General features: G+C 40.9%; 1 protein-coding gene across 12 annotated transcripts in view; it reads left to right on the top strand.

Annotated features, from left to right (window-relative positions):
- Positions 1–21,464, top strand: part of TMEM117 (transmembrane protein 117) — a 528,774-nt gene that overhangs the window by 37,150 nt on the left and 470,160 nt on the right. For 5 of the 12 annotated variants that reach the window (XM_057701206.1, XM_057701208.1, XM_057701209.1 and 2 more), the window contains one exon: positions 6,333–6,637. The exons of 1 other annotated variant lie outside the window; for it this stretch is intronic. In XM_057701206.1, coding sequence (XP_057557189.1) covers positions 6,361–6,637 — 277 coding nt within the window. In that variant the 5' untranslated portion in view covers positions 6,333–6,360. Of the gene's footprint in view, positions 1–3,593; positions 3,741–6,332; positions 6,638–14,472; positions 14,512–21,464 lie in introns of those variants that run through there. 6 more of the 12 variants (XM_057701217.1, XM_057701216.1, XM_057701210.1 and 3 more) reach the window with 5 other exon arrangements.

The following is a 21,464-nucleotide window of genomic DNA, read 5'->3' as shown; positions in this document are numbered from 1 at the left end:
GGAAGAGTGGTCAGATTGCATCAGGCTCCTGCTTCCCATCTCACACAGGGTGAAGCCCACATGGTAGGATGGCCTCAAGGCCTGGTCATGATGCTGTCTCCCAGACCTCTAGTCCTTTCATGCTCCCTGGCACCCACACCCTGTCCAGCCACACTAGCCTCCTGGCTGTTTCTTAAATGCACTAATCATGCACCCAGCACAGGCCTTTACAGTTGGGAGTTCCCTCTGTCTGGATCACTCTCTGCCCAGATATCTGCTTGCCTCGCTTCCTTCTTTCACGTCTGTGCAGTTGTCACCTCATAGTGAAGGCTTCTTCAACTTCCCTCCCTCCTGACACCCCCTGTTAACTTTCTCCTGCCTTAATTTTCTCCATCAGCTTATAACTCTCTAAAATACTGTGTTTCAGTTTTTCTCAGTTTAAAGTCTGTTTTCCTCAGTTGAGATTCTAAGATGCAAGGCAACAGCGGTGTTTTCTGTTAGTAACCTTCACGCATAGGCCAGTGCCTGGCACAAAGAGGCAATCGGTAAATAGTGAAGGAACGAATGATGAAATTGTGGGATTAGTATGGAATTAACAACTCTGGACTTCATCACTTTCTATATATGACTTTGGACAAGTAGCGTGAGCTCTCTGAGCCTCATTGTCAATATTTGTAAAATAAGGATGATATTCATCCTTTATGTTGTTATATTAAAATCCTTTGACACTGAGAGTAGCATATAAAAAGCACTCAGTAAATGTAATATATAGTTGATGTTATTTTCATGCTCATGTTTAATGGGAATGACCAAGAGTCGTTTGTATTTTAATAGTGCTCTTCGGGGTAGGAAGTACCTGAAAGTGACGAGGCACTTTACAAATAAAAATCTTTAGTCTTCACTACAATCCTATGAGGAAAGTACTTTCATTAGGATTCTCCTTCTGAAGAAATGGAATCTCAGAGCGGTTAGGGATTTGTCCAAGGTCACAGAGACGGTGAGTAGCAGGGTCAGGTAGAACTGGACCATATTCCTCCCATCACCGTTTGTTTTGCCTTCCTGTGTGATTTCACCCATTAAGAACACTAAGAGGTAAAATGTGATATAAACATAGGCTATCACTATTTACCTTTTAAGGAGATAGTGTTAAGTAAGTTAAAGCTCTGTCTGCTCTTTTGATAGGTAATTTTCAAAGTGATTATTTCCTAGGGATTAAATGAAATGATTGTAAAAAGTGTTCTGTTAACTGCAAAGAACTTTACATACGTTGATACTATCGCTAGGTAACTGAAGAAAATAGCCTTTAACTTTGTCATGTACTGATACAGCCAAGAAGTATGCAGAACACAACTTTCTGCTGTGCAAAGTGCATACCATAAAAATAAAGTACAAGAAATCTTTTTAAAAAGGATTTTTCAAGAAATTAGATTCAAGGTGCTGAAATAAAATTCACACACTTGGCAGAGCACAGGCACAGTCATCTTTAACAAACCCTTTGACAAGAGCTAAGAAGGGTTGCAGGTGAATTTTCAGACCTAAATACCAAGGAGCTTCAAAAAACTTGGAGAAATTCTTTTTTTTTATCCTAGAGTAGTGTTCCACAATGAAAATGGTGTTCATATCACCTGGTTAGGTATCACTAGATGCTAAGACCTACGTTAGCAGAGCTGGGCTTTGAAGGTACGTTACTTGGCTAGTAATAATGTCTTTTATATAGCGTATTTTATTAGTTCATCAAGGACTTTGCCATATGCATTCATAAATTTTTTTAAATGGAAGTGATGCACTCCATCTTTATCATACTTGTCATTATGCAAAAAGTATCACCTTAGCCAGGGTTCCTGCAGAGGAAACAGGAAATTCATACTCCGGAAGTCCTTGAGTATTTTCACTTTTTTTTTTTTTTTTTGTAAAAACCCTAATAGGGAAGGCAGGGTACTCTGGTTCAATCAAACAAATTATTACAACAGTTATTAGGATGTCGATGTTGCCCTGCCTGGTCCAGGACCTGCTATCCGTTACGTAAACTGTTGGAGGTGTCTCCAAACTAGTCTCGCCATTTTCGTCATGCCTCAGACCAGTGGATCATTTTCCAAGCTGGCAGAGAAATCTTTTCTAAACCCTGCTCCAAGCAATTGTACCACTCTCCTGCTCTGAAAACTTTGACTCCGTAGTTTCCAGTCAGTAAAATACAGAATGGTACTTTTGTATAATATTCCTCGAACTGGCCCCAAATTATCCTTAACTCTCCCAGGATACCTCCGCGTGCTGTGTGTTCCAGCCCCACAGACCTGCTGATACATCTCTGTGCCTGTCCCAGGTGGCCTTTCCTGTGCCTTTGCTCAGCCGATCCTCCCAACTTGAGTGTAATCACCTACCTTCCATTTTTCCAGTCTCAGCCTTTAGTACCGGGTAAAATACTGGCTTGTAGGAAAATGCATGACATTTCTAATATCTACTCTATATATTAGTCCCTCGAGATTTGGAAATCATGACTGAAGGCCTGTGGATTATCAGACAGTATATAAAGTTTCAGCCTGCTGGTTAACCATCCTCTTCGTCACTGCTGTTATGTGAAAAAGCAGAGGCTTCCAAGATATTGATGGGGGCATCTACCTAATGGTGATATTATTTTGAGAGGGAATTGAATGGTGTGAATTAGGCTAGTTCTAGGGATGTGGTGTTTTGTGTAGCAGAGTTGGAAAATCACAGAATCCATGGTGCATTGCAGAAGGACAGTCAGATCGACTCAGCTACTTATACTGATGCTCAAAGGAGAAGGAAAAAATTCGAGGAATCCTGTAGTCAGCCACATGACCCCGTTCTTTGTGATCATGCTACCAAGTCAGTTTGATTAGTAATAGTAGATGCACTTCTCCTGCAAGTACCGTGAATCTTTTATTTCAGTTGGTTTTATCGTTAGGAAATTTCTAAACAACACGAAAAGGACAAGATTTCGGAATTTACATCTTTGTGTGGGGAAGGTGTAGCATAGAACATCGAAGCCACGTGGTTCGGATTTGGATGCTGGCTGTGGCATAGGCTTGTTTTGTCCTTTGATGCAAGTTACTAAACTCAGTTTCAACATTTCTTCATTGGGTTGCTGTGAAATTTAAATGAGATATTTGTAAAGCTCATGAGCATAGTGTCTGCTGTATGGTAAGTCCTCCGTAAATGTTAACCTTAGTAAGAATGATAACAGTGCAGAACCTGGTGCTGAAATGGGGTGGTAACGGGGGCGCGGGCGGGGGGGGGTGCCTCAGTGCTTGTTGCTGGCCGCGTCATCCTGGCAGTCTTTGGACTCAGCTGGTCTTCTCTTCCCTTCGCAGAAGGAATGGCAGGTTGCTCTGCCTTCTCATCTTGTCTAAATGAGGGGCTTCTCTTGGCTTATGCAGTAGGTGTTTATTCATTGCCCACTGTGAGCCCAGCAGTGCCGTGAAAAGTAAACAGCCCCTTCCCTGGGGACTTTGTGCTCTAGTGAGGGAGACAAACACATAAACAGATCATTTCGGTATGATCTGCCAAGAGCTAAGATAAAAAACGTTTATTTAAGATAAAAGTTTGACTGTGGTAGCAGAATTGAATTAAAAAAAAATTTTTTTTAAGACTGTACATTGTGGAGCACGGTCAGTTTGAACAACCTCACTCCTGGATTATTAACATGAGTCACCAAATGGTTGTATTGACCATCAGGATGCTTTATGGAAGCGACAGAGGGGAAAGCGGTTTTGGTGCTCTGGATAGCAGGCTGAGATCACTAGGTAAACTTTTGACGCCCTTGTGTATGAAGTCAGGAAGTGGAGATAAGCACAGGCGTTGTTCAAGTTATTATGCAGGTTTGGCAATTTGGGACCCTCTAGGAGACACTGCTTCCACTTTGGAGTATGAGGCAAGGATAATAACCACATGTGGCATAAAATAAGACAATGATCCTGTTCATTCGGCTGGTGTCTAAGTCCCTGAATCTGTTAGGGGAGATGGAGACTCAGCTGTAAACACGATTGGAAATATTTATTGGAACAAACACTTCCGGCTCTGTTGTGGTACCTTGGCAAGATCAAGGGCTAGGAATGGATTTTGATCCAAGTGCTGGCTCTCCCACTCACTAGGTGTGCAAAGTAAACGGGCAGCAACCTGCTCTGCTCCTTTGTTTTCTTACCTGTAACATGGGAGTGATGGCAGCCTTCATCACATGGATGTGGGAATTAGGATCTGTACAGGGCAGAATTGGTGTTCAGTACCATAGATCTCTCTTGAAATGATGTAAATATTGGAAAGCAATAGCTGTCTCCAAAGTTTTTTGAATGTTGTAATTCATTTTGGCCATGTGGACATTACGTAGCCCACAAAGCAAGATTTTGAAGTTAAAAACAACAATAAAATAAGTATATGCCAATTCTCCACAAAGCATTTATTGAAGAAAGAATCAGGGTTAAATGTATTCATTGTTCTAAATCCTGCTGCCTTGCTTGTGTGTGGGTGGGGAAGGGAGGTGGTGGGGAAACTACACCAGAATTCCTCACTGGTAGGAGAAGCAATGCAGAAAGCTGTCAACTCCTTAACTGATACCCCTGTCCAGTTCTGATGGGCATATAGGAACTGTTTTTACTTCAAGACTCATTGGCCTTGAGGTGCTTCTGTATTTTCTTTTCTAATTGTGGTCTTGGACATTTCCAAAGATGTTGCATGAAATTGAGTTGACAGCTGACCCGTTCTGGCATCCTTGCATACTGAATACCGTGAAAATACATGATGTTTGTTTTTTGTTTTTTACCACTTTCTCGGCTCTCTTTGGTGAGAGAACCACACAGGTCTTTGGGTGATGAACCTTGCATTAAAAAAAAAAAAAAAATCACCATTCCTCAGTGATCTGAGCTACAGCCCTTGGGAACAAATATTTTGGAGTATTCGTGAAGATCACAAGGGACTTGAAATTGCTTAGATGGTTTATGAATCCAAGGCACAGTGACTGTTTGTTTTGCTAAATTTTACTGCCAGTCTTTTTGTGTGTTTACATAGCTCTTCTAAAATAGTTAAGCCAAGTCTTCATTAGCTTAGATTGTGGGGTTAATTGACATGCATCAGCCCAGAATGTTGGACTGAAACCTGGGAGCCAGGCTTGGAGCCTATTCTCAGCCTCCCATTGACTTCAAGTTACTTCAGGCTTGTGACTTTATCTTTGTGTTTTTAGCGGTGTATAAAATGAGAATTTTAAGATGATGATGATGATGATGATGGCTTTAGTTAGCTTTATTGCTGGAAAAAAAGAGCTGTTGCTTAGTCTGAGCACCAAATGGGCTCACCAAAACTGAACCCCAGAATTAGGCAGACTTAATCACCGAGTCCCAGCCCTGGTGGACCTAGGTAGTCTTGTGTTCCTATGGGCAGGCTGGCTCCCAGAGAGGAAAGAGAGGAGCTGAGCAAGACTTAGGGGGTGGGGCCTGGACATCAGCATTTTAAGAAAGCTTCCGTACTGGCAGCGCACATCCACGTCAGGACCTGCTGCTGTAGGCATGTTATGTATTTTGCAATGCCTCTGTGCCTTTGCATATGCCTAGGTTGAACATCCTTGCCTTCTTCACTGGGGAAGAAATCCTACTGATCCTCCAGCCTCCAATTTGGGCATGACCTCCTCTGTGAAATCTTCCCTTTCCTCCTCATTTCCAACAAGTGGAGTTGCCCAAGCTCTCCTGCATGCAACTACTCTTCCATAGACTTAGCTATTTCATGAACCTTATTCTGTGTTAAAATTATTTAACGGGTAGACTGTGAACATTTTTATAAAAGTCCAAACACGTACACACATTTGTCAGTGTAAAAACAAACAAAAAGATCTGGAAGTATATTCACCAAATTATTAAGGGACCTTAACTCTGAGGAGAGGAATTTGGTCAGAGTAGGATGTTTATATTTTGCTAGTATGTGCTCAGTTTACCTCTACATTGCTTTAGTTTGTAAATGACCTGCATTATGATTGTAACGTAAAAAATGATCATCTCAGAGAGGAAGAGTATTGCATTGTGTTTTTGCTCTGCATTTCCTCCTGAGATGATTTTTACCTGTCATCATCCCAATTTTGGACCATGGTCTGCCCTCTCATGTCCCTTCCTCTCCCCCTGCCCTTTCCAGTACTTTCCTTCTGTCCTAAATCCCCATATGATCAGGGGTATGATGAGGTGATGGGGAAGGGGCAGTATTTACTATCCTCACTCTCAGACTTGTCTCGGTGCCATAAGTAGGAATAGGTCTTTTCCAAATACCTCTTTGTTGAGCTCTTATAAATCTGAACAGATAACAGGAAGAGAAAGACTACTTGTTCTGCTGCTCTAACCCTGTGTTCTTTTCTTATGCAGGTAAACTACAGAATTGAAGTTTTGAAGGATGGGTAAAGACTTTCGTTATTATTTCCAGCATCCCTGGTCTCGCATGATTGTGGCTTACTTGGTGATCTTCTTTAACTTCTTAATATTTGCGGAGGACCCGGTTTCTCATAGCCAAACAGAAGCCAATGTTATTGTTGTTGGAAACTGTTTTTCGTTTGTAACAAATAAATACCCTAGAGGAGTTGGCTGGAGGCTTCTGAAGGTGCTTCTATGGCTACTTGCCATTCTCATAGGACTCATAGCTGGCAAATTTCTGTTCCATCAGCGTTTGTTTGGTAAGTACCCATGAAGTGTGATGTAGATAATTATTTAATTCTGTTCTCCAAGACAGAGCTTTGTTATTTCTAAATGCCAATTTAGAATGCATTTCAGTTTGCTTCCAGCCTTCATTTGCTATGCGCTGTTGTAGCTCTGGTTCTTCAGCTGTTCTCTGTTTAATGGTGTACTTTTCTGTGGCCTAAGGATTATTAGCGTGAGTTCTAAACTTAATTTAAAAAAATGGTGTTACATCTAAAATGAATGTGTATGTAATCTTGTTTAAAGAAGACATGTAAATAGTACTTTTCCCGTAAGTAATACCTAAGTATAATATCATGAAAGGTTTGTAAATCATGAAGAGAATGCTTCCATATCACACCACATTCTCATGAAGGTAAGTTAACCATTGCCCATATATTTACACATATTATTCATTCATGGAATTAGAATGGGAACTCTAACTTTTTACCCTCATCTCTTTCTTTCCTTATTTTTTGACCATTGGCTTTAGGATGTTTATTCTGATTAACCACAGAGCAGTATTATAGTAAGGAATCTCTTGGTAGTAAGCAACAGAAAAAGAGACTAAATTAGTTTAAGTTTAAAAGGTAACTTACTACACAGATATTGAGATATTTCGCAGAGAACAAGGGTAGAATTTGTTTTGATAATTGGGATAAATGGAAACAGGGCCTTGAATCCTCTCAAGATGTTCTTTGTCTCGACTTCTCTCTCATATCTGCTTTATTCTCCTTTCACGCTGAAGATCAGTTTACATCCACTAAGAGAGACTGGCTTGACTCTTGGTCCCAAGTTTAAACTCTTAGGTTTAAACGAAGTTGACCCAGTTTAGGTTTGGTTCCCACCTCTGGCCCAGTCAAGAGGTGGGTGCTATTTATTCAACAGATTCGTTGGTTACTTATTATGTCAGGCACTGTTCTAGATACTGAATCAAAAAAGCAGGGTATCTGCCCTCATTAAACACATCCTACCAGAGGGAGAAAAGTTCTAAACAAAGAAATGTATAAAATGCAAAGAGGTGATAGGGAAAAAAGAAAGTTTTAAATGCTACTGGGTCAATTAGGAAGAGAACCTGGCAGTAAAACTTTGAAGTTAGCAATTAGAAGATTATAGGTGACTTAGTGTGGGTATTTTCATTCTAGAAGTTTGGTTAGAAACAGATGGCAGTGGTTTAGGGAATAAACAACAACAACAACAAATATATATATACACACATATACAGAATATTACATATATATTCTCAATCTCTACTCATACTGTTGCCATCTGCTTCTGTGACATAAACATAGAAAATGTACATATAAATGTACATATAAATATACTAAATATAAATATGTACATTATATTTAGTTGCAGGAAATTTGATGAAGAAATGGAAGAAGGAAGCGGGAGGTAGCTAAAAATGGGAAAAGGGCTAAGGGGAGATTTTGTTGTTATTTTCATGATGGTGGTTTTATTTGAGGAGTGAGATCAATTGATCTTCTTGTCTTGGGGGAGTAAGCTAGATTGAAGCACAGGTAAAAATACAGAAGGAAGACAGCATCCCTGAAGGTTTCTTTGGTCTTTGACTAAGGACACAGGCTGAAGCAGTGGCCTTAGAGAGGACAGGAGGAGAGACCCTGGTTCTTCAGAAATACTCGTGAGTGGTAAAGGTTGGTACTGTAGCAGGTATGTTTGAGATGGAGGAGTAGAGAGGTGAGTGTTCTCCTGCCTGATGATTTCTATTTCACTGTGAGGAAGGAAGAGCTAAAAGTAAAGAAAGTGACCAACGTTTGGAAGAGCTACTCTAGGGAATGTGGGTATGAACTGACTAGGACACATGTAACGGTTACGGATGAAGATGGTTGAGGGCTGTGGTGGTTAGTCACTATAATTTGAATAACAACAATCTGAATAGAGCAGTTTTCTCTGTGAGAGCTCAGTCATCTGGAACAGAATTTGAGTGATTCATCTGGTTCAGGCATGCTCAGGCTTGCTGTTTTGGAAACAAAGGATGGAAAATAAATGGAGAGTTCTAGGAGAGAGTTATTAATTTAATTAGCAGGGGGTTCTGGCTGGACATAGAAAGGAGGTGAGGAAGATGATGGTTTGGAAAGAGTGGGCAAGGGTCTGAAACTGAACAGGTGAGATGGGAGTAAGAGAAAGGAAAGGACTGATGGGCGCGGTTAGATGGCATGTTGTAACGGAAGTAGAACCTTTCTTTAGTGGTGATTTCCAAGTAGGGTGTATTCTGTAGAGAGTGGGTGCTAAAGTTAAATGGAGAGATGGGTCATTGACACAGACGATAACTAGGAACCGGGTGTGAGCTGGGCTATCCGCTGAACAGTGAACAAGCGTGGAGTTGTGCATGGTAATCACATGGATAGAAGAGGTCAAGGGGAGGGGGTAAGCGGGAGAAGGGTGAAGGGTGCTGGGCAGACGAAACAGTAGCTGTCCGTTATAAGCAATGGCTGGATGTATTTGTAATCCATTCCATACATTTCCTCAGTGTAGAAAGCTAAGGCAAACTTAGACCAAAATATCCAGTTTGGAGAAAAGTTATCTGCCTGTGTTATAAAAGACAGAGTGAAAATCATATGGTCAAGGTAATGGTATTACTAATAAGGGCAGATCATTTAGTTTTGTAATTGCTACATTTTGTTGCTATTCTATTGCAGTCTTACCTCTTATACTAAAATCGCATTTAGTCCTGGCTTACTTTTTAATGCTCTTATCGGTATAGATGATTCAGCCCTGAAAAAAAATCACTCTAGATTTCAAGTAGTTTATTGAGTACGAACTGTTTTAAAATAATGCAAAAGTGTGTCCTGTTTTTCTGGGAGAGGCGCTGCACTGTGTGCGCATGGCCTGTGGGATCTTAGTTCCCCGACCAGGGATCAAACCCGCGCCTCCTGCGTTGGAAGCGTGGAATCTTAACCACTGGACTGCCAGGCAAGTCCCAATTTTTTTTTTCTTGCTTACGATGGGTAAGATTTTATAACATAGTCAGCTTTATCACTTCTGTTTGGTAAACTACTTTTTTTCCCCTGTATTAAAAATCCATGAAATTTTGTGGGGTGTTAGAGAAGGGATGATAATCTTCTGCAAATCTTGGTGATGACTGGGTAAGATAACTGGACTGCTGATTGAATTTTCTAATGAAACTCCGAACCGGTCTTCTCCTTCTATCTTTCTTCATGGCCATTGTTTCTTCCTTCACTCACAAACTCTTAGTCATTTGTTCCTAATTGTTCTCTCTTCATCCAATTTATTCTGGATTTTGCTCCTGGAATAATGGCTAAATGGGTCCTACCATCTACAACATAACATCTAAACTCCTTTAATTGATATCCAAAGTGCATTATGATCTGCTCTGCCTGCCTTTTAACCTGGTCTCTTAACATTCCTTACTCTCCAGGATTGTTTGCTGGGTCTCAGACCTGCTGTGTTCTCTCCTGCCTCTGTGCCTTTTCACGTGTGCTCTCCTAGGCCTATCATACTGGTCCCCTTCTTGTTAACTTGGCCAATTTCTCTTTTTCCTTCATCTCCAAGTTCAAGTATTATCTCCTCTGTGGTGTTTTTATCTGACTCCGTACTGTCAGACTGAAGTTGTCTTTCCTCCAGCTCTCACTTGTGTCAACTTGCACCAAAGCATGTGGAACTGACAGCTATGCAGCCTTAGGGATAAGAACCTCACATTTAATGGAAGCACGCATGTTGTCCTCGTTGACTTGGAATGCGATAAATATTTAGACCTTTGTTCCCCTAAAACTAGCATTTATACATAATTGATTTTTTTTTAAAAGGCTGTATTTAAACCTTTAACAATTTGTAGATGCAAGCTTGTGGTAGGTGGTGGTAGTGATGATGATGATGTATGTATGTTGAAAGGAGTGGGATTGTTCACTCTAAGAAATTGGAGTGGTTTATAAAATACTCAGAATCATTTTGTTTGATCAAGTAAACAGTTTTTTGTTTTGTAATTCTCTAATGAAGTGCCAAATAAAAATATTAAATAAAATGCCACTACCCTATTCATTTCATTAATTTGTTGTTTTCCCTCTTTTATTTTATTGTGAAAAGTCTCTTCTTAGTGATTCTAAAAGGACAACACAGTATTGCCATTTTAAAGCATGGGTGAGGAAGAGTGAGTGATTCTGTGAACACGATTTAATCCAGTTTATTGCTTATAAATTTTATTTTTTATGAGACATGACTATTACAGTTATGTGGCTATTTAGTTAACAACATGAAACCCTCTCATTGTTAATAATTTGTAGTGAGATTTGTCCTAAATAAAAATATTGATTCTTGCAAATTGGCAATTGCTTTTTATCAGGGACAGAAATGATTAAATGCATTTAAAACTGTCTTCCTCTCACCTCTGCCGTATGATTGGAATAAAATGAGAGAGTTGGTTTTCCTACATATTAGCAATAAACTTGTGAGATTTCAGACTGGTCACAAATTCCAAATTTCCCAAATGCAGAGTATAATTTGAGTACATATGAAATCAGAGTTAAAACACTTCAGAAAAATTTCTTTCGGCTTAACACTGAATATTGTTGAGGTAAGTATTATATTACGATTTATGAAAATTGGATTCCATTGGAATATCAGTTTATACTTTTCAGTGCCTCTCTTTCCCATTTTTTGGGATGATTCCAGTATTTAAAAAAAATAAGTGTGTGTTCAAATATTGCATCCTAGCCTTTTGGAGGTTTATACATTTGGGATATCCATGAATAGAGAAATCCAGACTTATGCTAAGACATAAAAACAGGAACTTAATTTTTGGGGCTTATTCAAGAAATCATTTTTATCCCAAAAAAAGGAGTTGAAATGATTTACAAAAACATTTATGTTTCATACAATAGGAATAGAAAATGAGTACCACAGAATCAAATATGTTTTGATTTCATGAGTTTTGCTACCGCGTTGGTTTTGAGCTTACTTGGAGGCTGGGAAGAAAGGGAAATGTGATACATTACATAGCTTTGGATATCAGAAATGATAAAAATTGCAAGTTTCCCAGGAGTTTTTCTTTGCACTAAATCCTGGAATTTCTTGGCCTAAATTCTGGTAAGGATTGTGTGAGCGTGCCTGTGTGTAGGAGACACGGAACGGTGAGGCGGAAAGTGCAGAAATGGATTTTACATTCTTGTGTTTTAAAGCAAACTTTCATAAAAGTTTAGAGTATCACTTTGAAGCATAACAGCAATTTTTGGGTATTGTATTCCCTAAAAGTAATTCTATGAATGGCAGCATGATCAGGGTCTAAATAATGCCTTCTGATGGAATAGCTTTATCTAGACATGGTTATTAGAACTTCAGTAGACAGATGTGTTTCTCACACAAACTGCCCCAGCTGTTTGTATTCCTTCATTTCTTTTTCTTTTCTAACATGTGCCTGGAGCCCCTGTTAGTTGCACTTTTTTTTTTAAACATGGATGGAGGGCAGGCCAACTCAGAATGTGCTGACAGGTAACATGTATTAAAATGATTCTGGACCTGTTAATATTGCCTACTTCCTTTTTTTTTTTTTTTTTTGAAACATACATAATCGTGTATATGGTTATTTTTATAATTATTTCCTTAATGTTTCATTTCCTTTCCATACCATAAGCCTCAAAGGTAGGGATTGTGCTGTGTTGCTTATCATTTAATCCTCTGTGCCTAAGACAATGCCCGGGACATGGTATTATTTGACAAATTTGAATGAATAAAGAATTGACTATTCCCCTGTCTTTTACACGTTATCTTTGCCAGTGTTGCCTTTTTATTGTAAGCCATAGAAGAGTATTCATTCGTTCATTTATAAAATATCAGACATGGTCTCTGCTCTCAAAGAATTTAAAATCTGGTTAAAGAGATAAGATACATATGCATGAAAAATTCATTACTCTGATAACACAAGGAAATGCATATCAAGTATCCAATGAATAGTACAGACTGTGAGAGCTGTGGGGATTCAAGAATGGAGGTCACAGTGGGCCAGGAAAAGGAAAGAAAACTTTGCTGCCAACATGGGTGGTCAGGGAATCTGAAGCATGAGTGAGATTAAAATAGTTGAATATGCTACAAAGAATTTGTTACAGATTTTAGGTCATGAGGTAGATAGTGAGAGCAAAAGAGATGAGAACAATGTATCTTTTTTCTAGAGTTGAGGAAAACTGAGACGGTCATGCTCCTTTCGACTGGAGTGAAAGGTTTGTGTTCGGAGAGAGCAGGAGATGCGGTCGAAAGGTCTCAATTCTCTGTCTTTATATGCTGGTCTCACACTTTGGACTTCATCTCTTCCACGGCAGTATTTGAATGAGGGAAGGTATTTGCAGAACATGGGAGATGACACGATTACTCTTGAAGCAGAATCTAGTGGGAATTGGAGAGGGAGAGATGAGGGGAGTAGAAAGGGGTAGGAAAGTACGTTCGGAGCCTCCTGGAGGCACGCAGGCTTGAGATAGTTCAGGCCAGTCTGGAATAGGGGTGAGGTGGTGACATCACGATAGGGGTTCTCAGAACCTTGTGAAGCTTCGACAGTGATGAGATGTGAGGAGGTGAGAGGAAGGGTGAAACTGCGGGTAATTAGGAAAGTTGGGATGGGTGACTAAGGGAGTGATTATCTTATAAGAAAAAGAAAGACTCGTTAGGTGAATGCCGTTAGAGAAGATGATGAATTCTGTAAATGGTGGTTCAGGTACCGAGGGCAGAGGAGATGGCCTGTTTACCTTGAATGGTGCTTAGTACAGGACGGTATGGGTTGGTTTATCTTAGTCCGGGACCGCCATTTCTTTTCCAAACCTTGAGACCAGATGTGTTTCAGACTTCAGTGTGTATGCTTGTATTTAGTAGCTTGCCTTACAGGACCAAGGAAGTACTCAATCATCAAACACATCAATATGTCTGTAGCTGAATGTATGTGTGTGTGTATGCACATGAAGTGGTGCAAAGGCCATACACGGTCTCAGATCAGTTCAGGTGAAGTTTTGCTGCTAAATGAGTTCAGGTTTGGTCAGGTCTCGCCAACACATCGGTTACAAACATAGAGTCTTTCGGATTTCAGAATTACAGAAATTGGATAATGGACCTGTACTTGACTATAAGCAACATTTCATATAAATTTTTGGTTCCCCCAAGATATCCATCTGCATAGAAATCACAATTCTTTTTTAGAAGGCTGTGATTAAAAAAAAATTATGGTTTGACCAATAACTAGACACCTACAAAAGCAAAATACATGTTGAAGAGTTTTTTCTTATGTTTATATTATTCAAAATATTAAAGAGTTTGCTATTTTCTGTGTCCCTATGTCTGTTTTAGTTTTAAACAGGAAGTTCTGAATAAAGCATTCTTGATACATCTAGAAATCTGACAAGACAAATTCTAGGGTTTTTTTTTCTTTCATTTTGTTTGAACAAAAAGCTGTTGCCCACAAAATACCAAGTAACTCAACAATGTGTTGTTGTCATTTAATGGATTTAATAAAGGTAAATGCTTGTTTGTTTTCTATTGTCTTAGCTTTGTCTAGTTTGAAACTTTTTTCTTTCTTTTTGAGCTACACATATGATTTTATCATTTCAAAATAGAAAAGATTCAGACATTCCAGAAAGTGTGGGTAAGATAGTCTTGGGGATACAGGAATATCAAAACGAAGAAACAGATTTCATTAGATGTTTAGGAAGGAAAAGCTGTTATTTTAATGCAATGATGTGGGTATGATCTGACCTCTTCTGTGTTAATTTGAGATCTGAATAGCTGAGTAGTGTACATGACCCTGATAGTTGATAGTAACATAACTATCCTGATAGTTGATAGTACATTAAAAATATGTATTTTTATCATTAGCCATGGTGATTGTCAACAGCTGATTAAGGATTGCATTCTCAAGATGGTAAGTACTTCCGTTTTGGAGGAATTACTTGAACAAATGCTGTATATGTAGCCAAACGCTTCTTAGATAGAATATCTATAGTTTTTAAGCTTTGTCTTCTCAAGATACAGTGTTTCATACTCATGACAGATATTATTTACATGTTTATCACCATCTTCACTCTCAACCAATGTATACACAGAGCCAGAATCTTCATTTTTCTAGATGCTTGAATTGTCAACACATAATTCCTTTTTGTAAGGTAAAATAATTTTAGAGCCAGAGTGACCACAGAATTCACGTTAGAGAAAATGTTATGCCATTGCTGGGAGTGGGCTTTACCATGGGAGAAAAAAAGGCGAAGTTTTTGGTGTGAGAGGTTAGGAAAGGTAAGGTGGCAAAATGATTGATATTTAGCATTAAAATAATCCCCAAGGAACACCCCTCTTCTTAGGGACATTTGATGTCTAGGAGTTACTAAACTTGGTAGCCCTTTACAAAAAACTTACCCTGTTAATGTTCTCTCTCGCTGAGCAGGAAAGGAAGGAAACCCCAATATACAGCCATTTCCTCCCACACCTGCTTATTAGGTGCCTTCATTAGCTTGCAGTGCAGTCAGCTGCGCCCATTAGCACTAAGGGGCCGTCAGCTGCGGCTTCCAGTGCGCTAGGCTTGTCTGGCTGCTCTAGTTCCTGCAGGACAGAGGATACAAACACTGTAGAAAGATACCTCAAGGACCTAATAAAACTAACTCAGGCTAGAGCATTGTAGTTAAGCCATTATTAACCAAGTACCTTTCTAGGTACTTTTTCCTGTACTTGGTAGGGATGAGTCGTTCAGGGGCCAAGGCATGCTTTCCTTTCCAGGTCCAATCCTGGCCTCCACTTCTGCATCTCATTTCCCACCTATGGGAGGTAACGGTAGACATTTCTTACAAAAGCAACTATCAAATGGAATTGCAGCACAGACCCCCCCCCCCCCCACACACACAAACACACACGGTGCTAAGAGAAACCGTTTCACTGATTAGTGACATGTAACTAGCCAGGGTGGAACTAGCCCGCTGGTTTTACAATGCATAGTAAAATTGGACATGAAGAGTGCTTGATCGCTTGTTCATTTAAAACCACATTGACAGAGGTTTTGTTTGTTTTACAAATAGTAGGGTAAATAGCCCTGGGTGGGGAGAGGCGTGTGATTTGAACGGATACTGACAAAGTTTCCCGTGGTTTGCTTTCTTGTCTCTTCTATTAATGCCCATTCTTGAAGGCATTTTCACTGGGTTGAAGTATTATGCGACCTGGGAGGGTGATGGAGTAACAAGGCTGTTAACAGTTGGCATCACAGGCAGATCTCGGTTTGGAGGGAACGTCTTGGGGGATGGGAGAATGCAGGCGAACGTTCCGATGCGGTAGCTGTGCTGCTGTGCAGGATTCCGGATAGGAGAGGGAAGAAAGGCCATTAGAAGACCTGGGGGTGCCCAGGGGGTCAGACTGGAACATGGGGTGCGCAGCCTCTCCAAAGACAAACTCTAGTTGCTTTCCAGGGGTGGGCTTGAAGCTGCGTATTTGATTTTGAGTATCCGTGGCGGTCGAAGCAGTTCTGTTGTTTTTGGTTTGTATTTTTATTGTGGCTGTGACCCAGGCTTGTTGATGGGTAAACAGAAAAGTACAGGGGTGATTTGCCTGGCTCCAAGGTCACAACAATAGCCAGCGGTCACACTGGAACATAAACCGAAGCCTGCTGGTTCCCAGACAGGCGCTTTTTCCGGCGTCCCAGATGGCAAACTGGCAGCTGGCGAGTCTCGCCTGCCTCCGGACTGGGTTGTGCAAGGCCACCCCCCACGGCTTCGCTCCACTTTGCAGGGATCTTTTCTGGCACCACCTCCTGGCTGACCAGCCCTCTCTTTTGGACAAAGAAAGTCATTTAGCTGAGCCTGCAAGAAGTTGTCCAGTTCCCGGACAGATGCTGTCATTGCTGCTGGCCCAGAAGATCTCAGCACGGTGCTCTGTGCCCTGACAGCCACCAGGAATCTCACAGCCTCTGCTGGACTTTACTGCTTCCCCACATTCCAGAGGAATGTGATTGCACATCAGGATTTCCCAAGGCTTGTCTAGGCTTGTTATGATTCTTTGTGTGTCCTTGAGGACACACCCATCGAAATGGATAGACCCGCTAAGAGTGGGTCAGTGAGTACCCACGTAAACCTGGGAGAGCGAGTTTGAACTTCCCTTCAGCAACCCAGGGAAGTTAATGTTTGTCGTGTCAATTTTAAACTTCTTATTTTCCTGCTGCCTCCACATCCCTATAAACAGGCCGTGAGCACCTGACCCAGGTGCGCAGGTGCCGCAGGGTGAGGAGGCTGGCCTCTGCCACAGGTTCCCCTTCTTGCCCTCCCCTGACTGTGACCTGGTGACATTCGAACACACCAGTAAAATCCGCCACACCTTTTGCTTATGTGGCCCTGACCTCCTGTAAAGGCACTTGCTGATGGGGCCTGACTCTGTTGCTCCCGGCCTGGCTGGTTGAGCGTACTCCCTCGGCCCTCCAAGCCCCCGACCCCGTGTGGCCCCCTTGTGGCACGCGGCCACTGTCTCGCTGGGACCTGTGAGCATAATGAATGTTTTCCTTTGTCTCTCCTTGTGTTTCTTCTCACGACTGAACCTGACTGACCATCTCATGAGAGAATATAAAACAGTGTTTCTTGCTGCTTCATGACCTATTCCCCACTTCTTTTGTGTCCTTCCCAATTTATTCCTACTTGAACGGTACCATTTTTCAGCATCATCACTGACAAACATTGAGTACCTATCATTTGCAAGGGACAGTGCTAGATGCCATGAGACGCTGTCTTTCAGGAGGTTGCAGTGAACTAAGAGATTAGACACATACGTGAAAGTACAGCTGTCCTGTAACTGCAATGCCAGCGTATGATAATTGCCGTGTAAGCAGGAATGGGCAGTCTATTCTGAAGGGGCAAGAGGTCATTTCCAATAGACATGGTTAAATAGTCTTTTTCTTTCTTTTTTTTCTTTTTTTTTTCCAGATCTTTATTGGAGTATAATTGCTTTAGTCTTCTTAATAGGAGTGGGAATTCCTGGGAACCATAGCATCTCAGTGTGAATGGAGTTGGTGAGAGCATCCTTGTTATATTTTCAGCCAGCATTTGAGCACCTCTAATAATGGTGAACTCACCGTGTCCCAAGTAGTGTGTACCTGACCACGATTTCTACAACAGTTCTTGAGTCTGAATCTGAGCTTTGCCTTGCACTTCTAGCAGAATTCTGTTGGATAGAGAAGGAGGGCATTCCAAGCTAGAGAAATAGCATGCCCAAAGTTGTGCAGGGGAAAAGCACAAATGGTTTTGGGGTAGAATGTGAATCTGCGTCAGCAGATGTGAGTCGACCGGAGGCAGGAACGGGAAGCTGCAAGGCAAACTGTGGAGGGTATTGAATTTCAGCTTCAGGAGCTTAGAATTTATTTTGGAAACAATAGCAAACCATGGAGCAAGTCCATCCCTTTCAAATTTTAAATTACAAAAGTAGTACAAGTTTGTTGTGGAAAAAACCCCAAACCCCAAGATATATGAAATTAAAGAAGAAAATCAAGTTTTGATCACAGGATGACAAGATCAAGATACTGTTGTAGGAAGATGAACGCAGGCCTTGAGGCAGAAGGTGTGCTGCAGTGGCCGGGGTACACCTGACCTCAGGTGATCAAGGCTCGATTTAGAAGTGGCAGTGAGGATGGGGTAGCAGGGAAGGAAGGAAGAGAGGGTGTGAAGGAAGTGCAAGCACACTCATTCTTCTTCTCCTTTTAAAATAGGTTCTGCATTTTAAGTGCTCCTGTTTCCTGAGTCCATGCCCATCATTTACCAAACATGACATATCAATCCCTTTCTAAGATTGGAACTTAAATTATCATGAGATTATCCTACCTTCTTCTCTAAGTTTGCTGAAAGAAATGCATGTATTATTCTGGTTACTTGTAACCCTAGAAGACACTTTAGGAAAATGCAGATTTATGTTTACAGGTATCTATAAAGCTGTGAAGACACTGATGTAATGGCGCTGAATTTCTGTTTTGAAGCTTAGTGTCTGCCTGCCCTTGTCCACTCTTTTGAATCACGCTCTTTGATTTGTCTCCGTTCACTTGCAAAGTATAGGAAGCTTAATTATATAGGGCTTGATTTTGTTCATTCAGTTAATATTTCTTGAGCGTTTTCTAGGCTTTGGGGATCCAGCATTGAACAATACAAATTCCCTGCCCTGATTGAGCTTATATCTTAGTGGGAAAAGATGGACAATAAGCAAATAAGTCATTACATATCATGTCAGAGGGCAGTACATTCTGCGGCAACAAATAAAGCAGGAGAACTCCAGGGAGGGGTCTGGTTACTGCAATTCCCTCTCTGCAAAGGTGACATTTGCACAAAAGCCTGAAGGAGATGAAGGAGCAATCTGAGTAGATTTTTTGGGGGGAAAACTTCAAAAGAAGAGAGCAGGATTGGCCCCAAGGCAGTAGTGTGTTTTGAGTGTTTGATGAACAGCAAAGAGGCCAGTGGCTGAGCAGAGTGAGTAGAAGAGAAAATAGAAGTGGGCTTGAGATGTGCTGGGAAGATCACAGGCATTTCATTGTAAATAGTCCTTTTCCCTTAAGCACAAAAAGGGAAACACTAATAAACAAGTACATCAACGTAACTTGAAGAATTTAGTTTCTAATGTAGATACACTGTATTTAAAATTGGTGTGTTAGTGAAACCCTTGAGCTCTGCTTCTTAGTTTACTCTGAAATAGTGCACAGTCAATGATTTTTATTCTGGCAATTTCTTTACTCTTCTGAACTCTCCATAATGGCTCCTTGATGGGGGTGCCCACGCCACCTCCCTTCCTCCCTCTAGTGGGATATACAAGGGAAGAAAGCTACTTTTTAAATGGTGGGTGGGTTTTTAAGCCATTTTAAATTTTAAAGCCACTCTACTCTGTGCCTGTTCCCATCCCTGCTGCCAGCAGTGCTCACTCTGTAGTGGTGTGTTCAGCAGTGGAGGTGGGGAAGATGTTCCCGGAGGCAGCAGTTGTCTGTCCTGACTCTCATATATCCCCCATAGAGTATGAAAAGCATCTTTTCTTTCTCTAGGGATGAATAGATGTTCTGTCCATATAAGGGGGTGGGGTGTTGTAGAGATGGAGGCTCACAGCCCTTCCCAGGTTTTTTCCCCATTGTAACCCCAGACATGAGTCTGGTAGTTTAGCCACATGAAAAAAAGACCCTATTCATTTATTTCTAGGTTGCTTTCCTGCTTCTATTTAGAGCCTAAACAGATTACTGGACTATCCCCTTCACTGAATTTTGTAAATATGAGCACTTGGCAATCTGTATTTAAACCAGGACAGAGAATTTTTTTAACAGCTAAATTCTAGATGGCTGACCAAATTGAAAATGAAAGAAGAAAAATTTTCCTATTTCTCAGAAAACTGTCAGCAGTGGGTGGAGGTAGATTTTCAGAATACTTTGAGCGAGTGTAGGTTTTCTAGCCTTAGATATACAAGAAAGATTAATAAAAGAGATTCATTCAAGTGGTTTTTGTAGAGTGCCTGTTTTATGGGAGACCCAATTCTAGGCACGGGGGATACAACAGTGAATGATAATAAAAGCAAGAAGACACTCAAAAAAATTTTTTTCACTCTGGTCGGGATGTATAAACAATTCTGGTCATTCATGCAGTTCATCACATATTTCTGTCTGCCCCATCTCTGGAAAGTGGTGCGATTGTACGTCGTGGTCTTGTAATTGATTCTGACTGGTTAGCTGTGAGCAGGAGTGCTGTGTAGCTCTTCTGAGCGAGAGCATTTGGTTGCACATGCGAGACCCTCCGGCCTTGTTTCCCCGTTTCCTCAGCAAGCAGCAATGCTCCAGGTGGTTGCTGCCGTGTTCACCTGAGTCCCAGAGTGAAGGCAGTGCGGAGCAGAGCTCTTAGCTGACTCTTAATGGACATGTCGTGTGAGAAAGGAGTAAACTTTTGTGGTTTGAAGCCATTGAGACTTTGGAGTTGTTTGTTGTTGTGGCATAACCTGGCTTATCCTGACTGATAGTGTAATTTAAAAATAAACGCAATTTTAAAAAGAGATAATTTCAAATAATGCTATATTCTGTAAAGAAAACAAGACAGGGAGCTGTGACAAAATGCCTGGAGTGTGGTTTAGAGGCTCCTCTAAATAGGGTGGTCACATTAGCTCCCTTTGAGGAGGTTAGATTGGCACTAAGACCTGAATGATGAGAGGGAGCTAGCGGAGGGAAAATCTGGGAGAAGCGCACTGCAAATTGACGGAAGAGCAAATCAAAAATCAGAAAATCAAAAACACCCCCGCCTCTTTTGGTATGCTTGAGAAACATGAAGCATGTTCATGGAGACTAAAGAGGGAGGAGGAAGACGACGCAGGTAAGAGCTAATGTTGTAGGAGATGACAGGTCATGGTAAAGAAATTTTATTTCATTTTAACACTAGCTGTCATAGGGTTTTGAGCAGAGAAATGACATGATCTGATTTTTATAATGATTATTTGGGTTGCTCTGAAAAGGATGGCTATATGGGGGAAAGAATGAAAACAGGGAGACTGACTTCTAACTGATAGCTAGTAGATTGCTGTATTGGTCCTTATGAAAGAGTATGATGGTTTGATTTAGGATGCTAGTATGGAGATGCACAGAAGTGGATGGAATTAGGATGCACTTTGGAGGTTGATCCTATAGGATTCAATGATGAATTGAATGTGGGTGATATAAGATTTAAAGGTAGATCGTGTGTGTCTCTGTGTGTGTGTGTGTGTTGGACACATTGAGTTTGAGATGCCTATCTATACTCATACTTATTCAGTGCATGTTGGGTATGTGTGAGATTCCAGTTCTAGTAATATGAAAGTAGCTTATATCAGACTAACCTTCCTGCGGATAGAAATTCTAACATTTTATCCTTC

The sequence above is a fragment of the Hippopotamus amphibius genome, chromosome 12 (assembly GCF_030028045.1).
Source record: "Hippopotamus amphibius kiboko isolate mHipAmp2 chromosome 12, mHipAmp2.hap2, whole genome shotgun sequence".
Taxonomy (NCBI): Eukaryota; Metazoa; Chordata; class Mammalia; order Artiodactyla; family Hippopotamidae; genus Hippopotamus; species Hippopotamus amphibius.
Note: the sequence above shows the minus strand (reverse complement) of the source record. Positions and strands in the feature narration are given on the sequence as shown.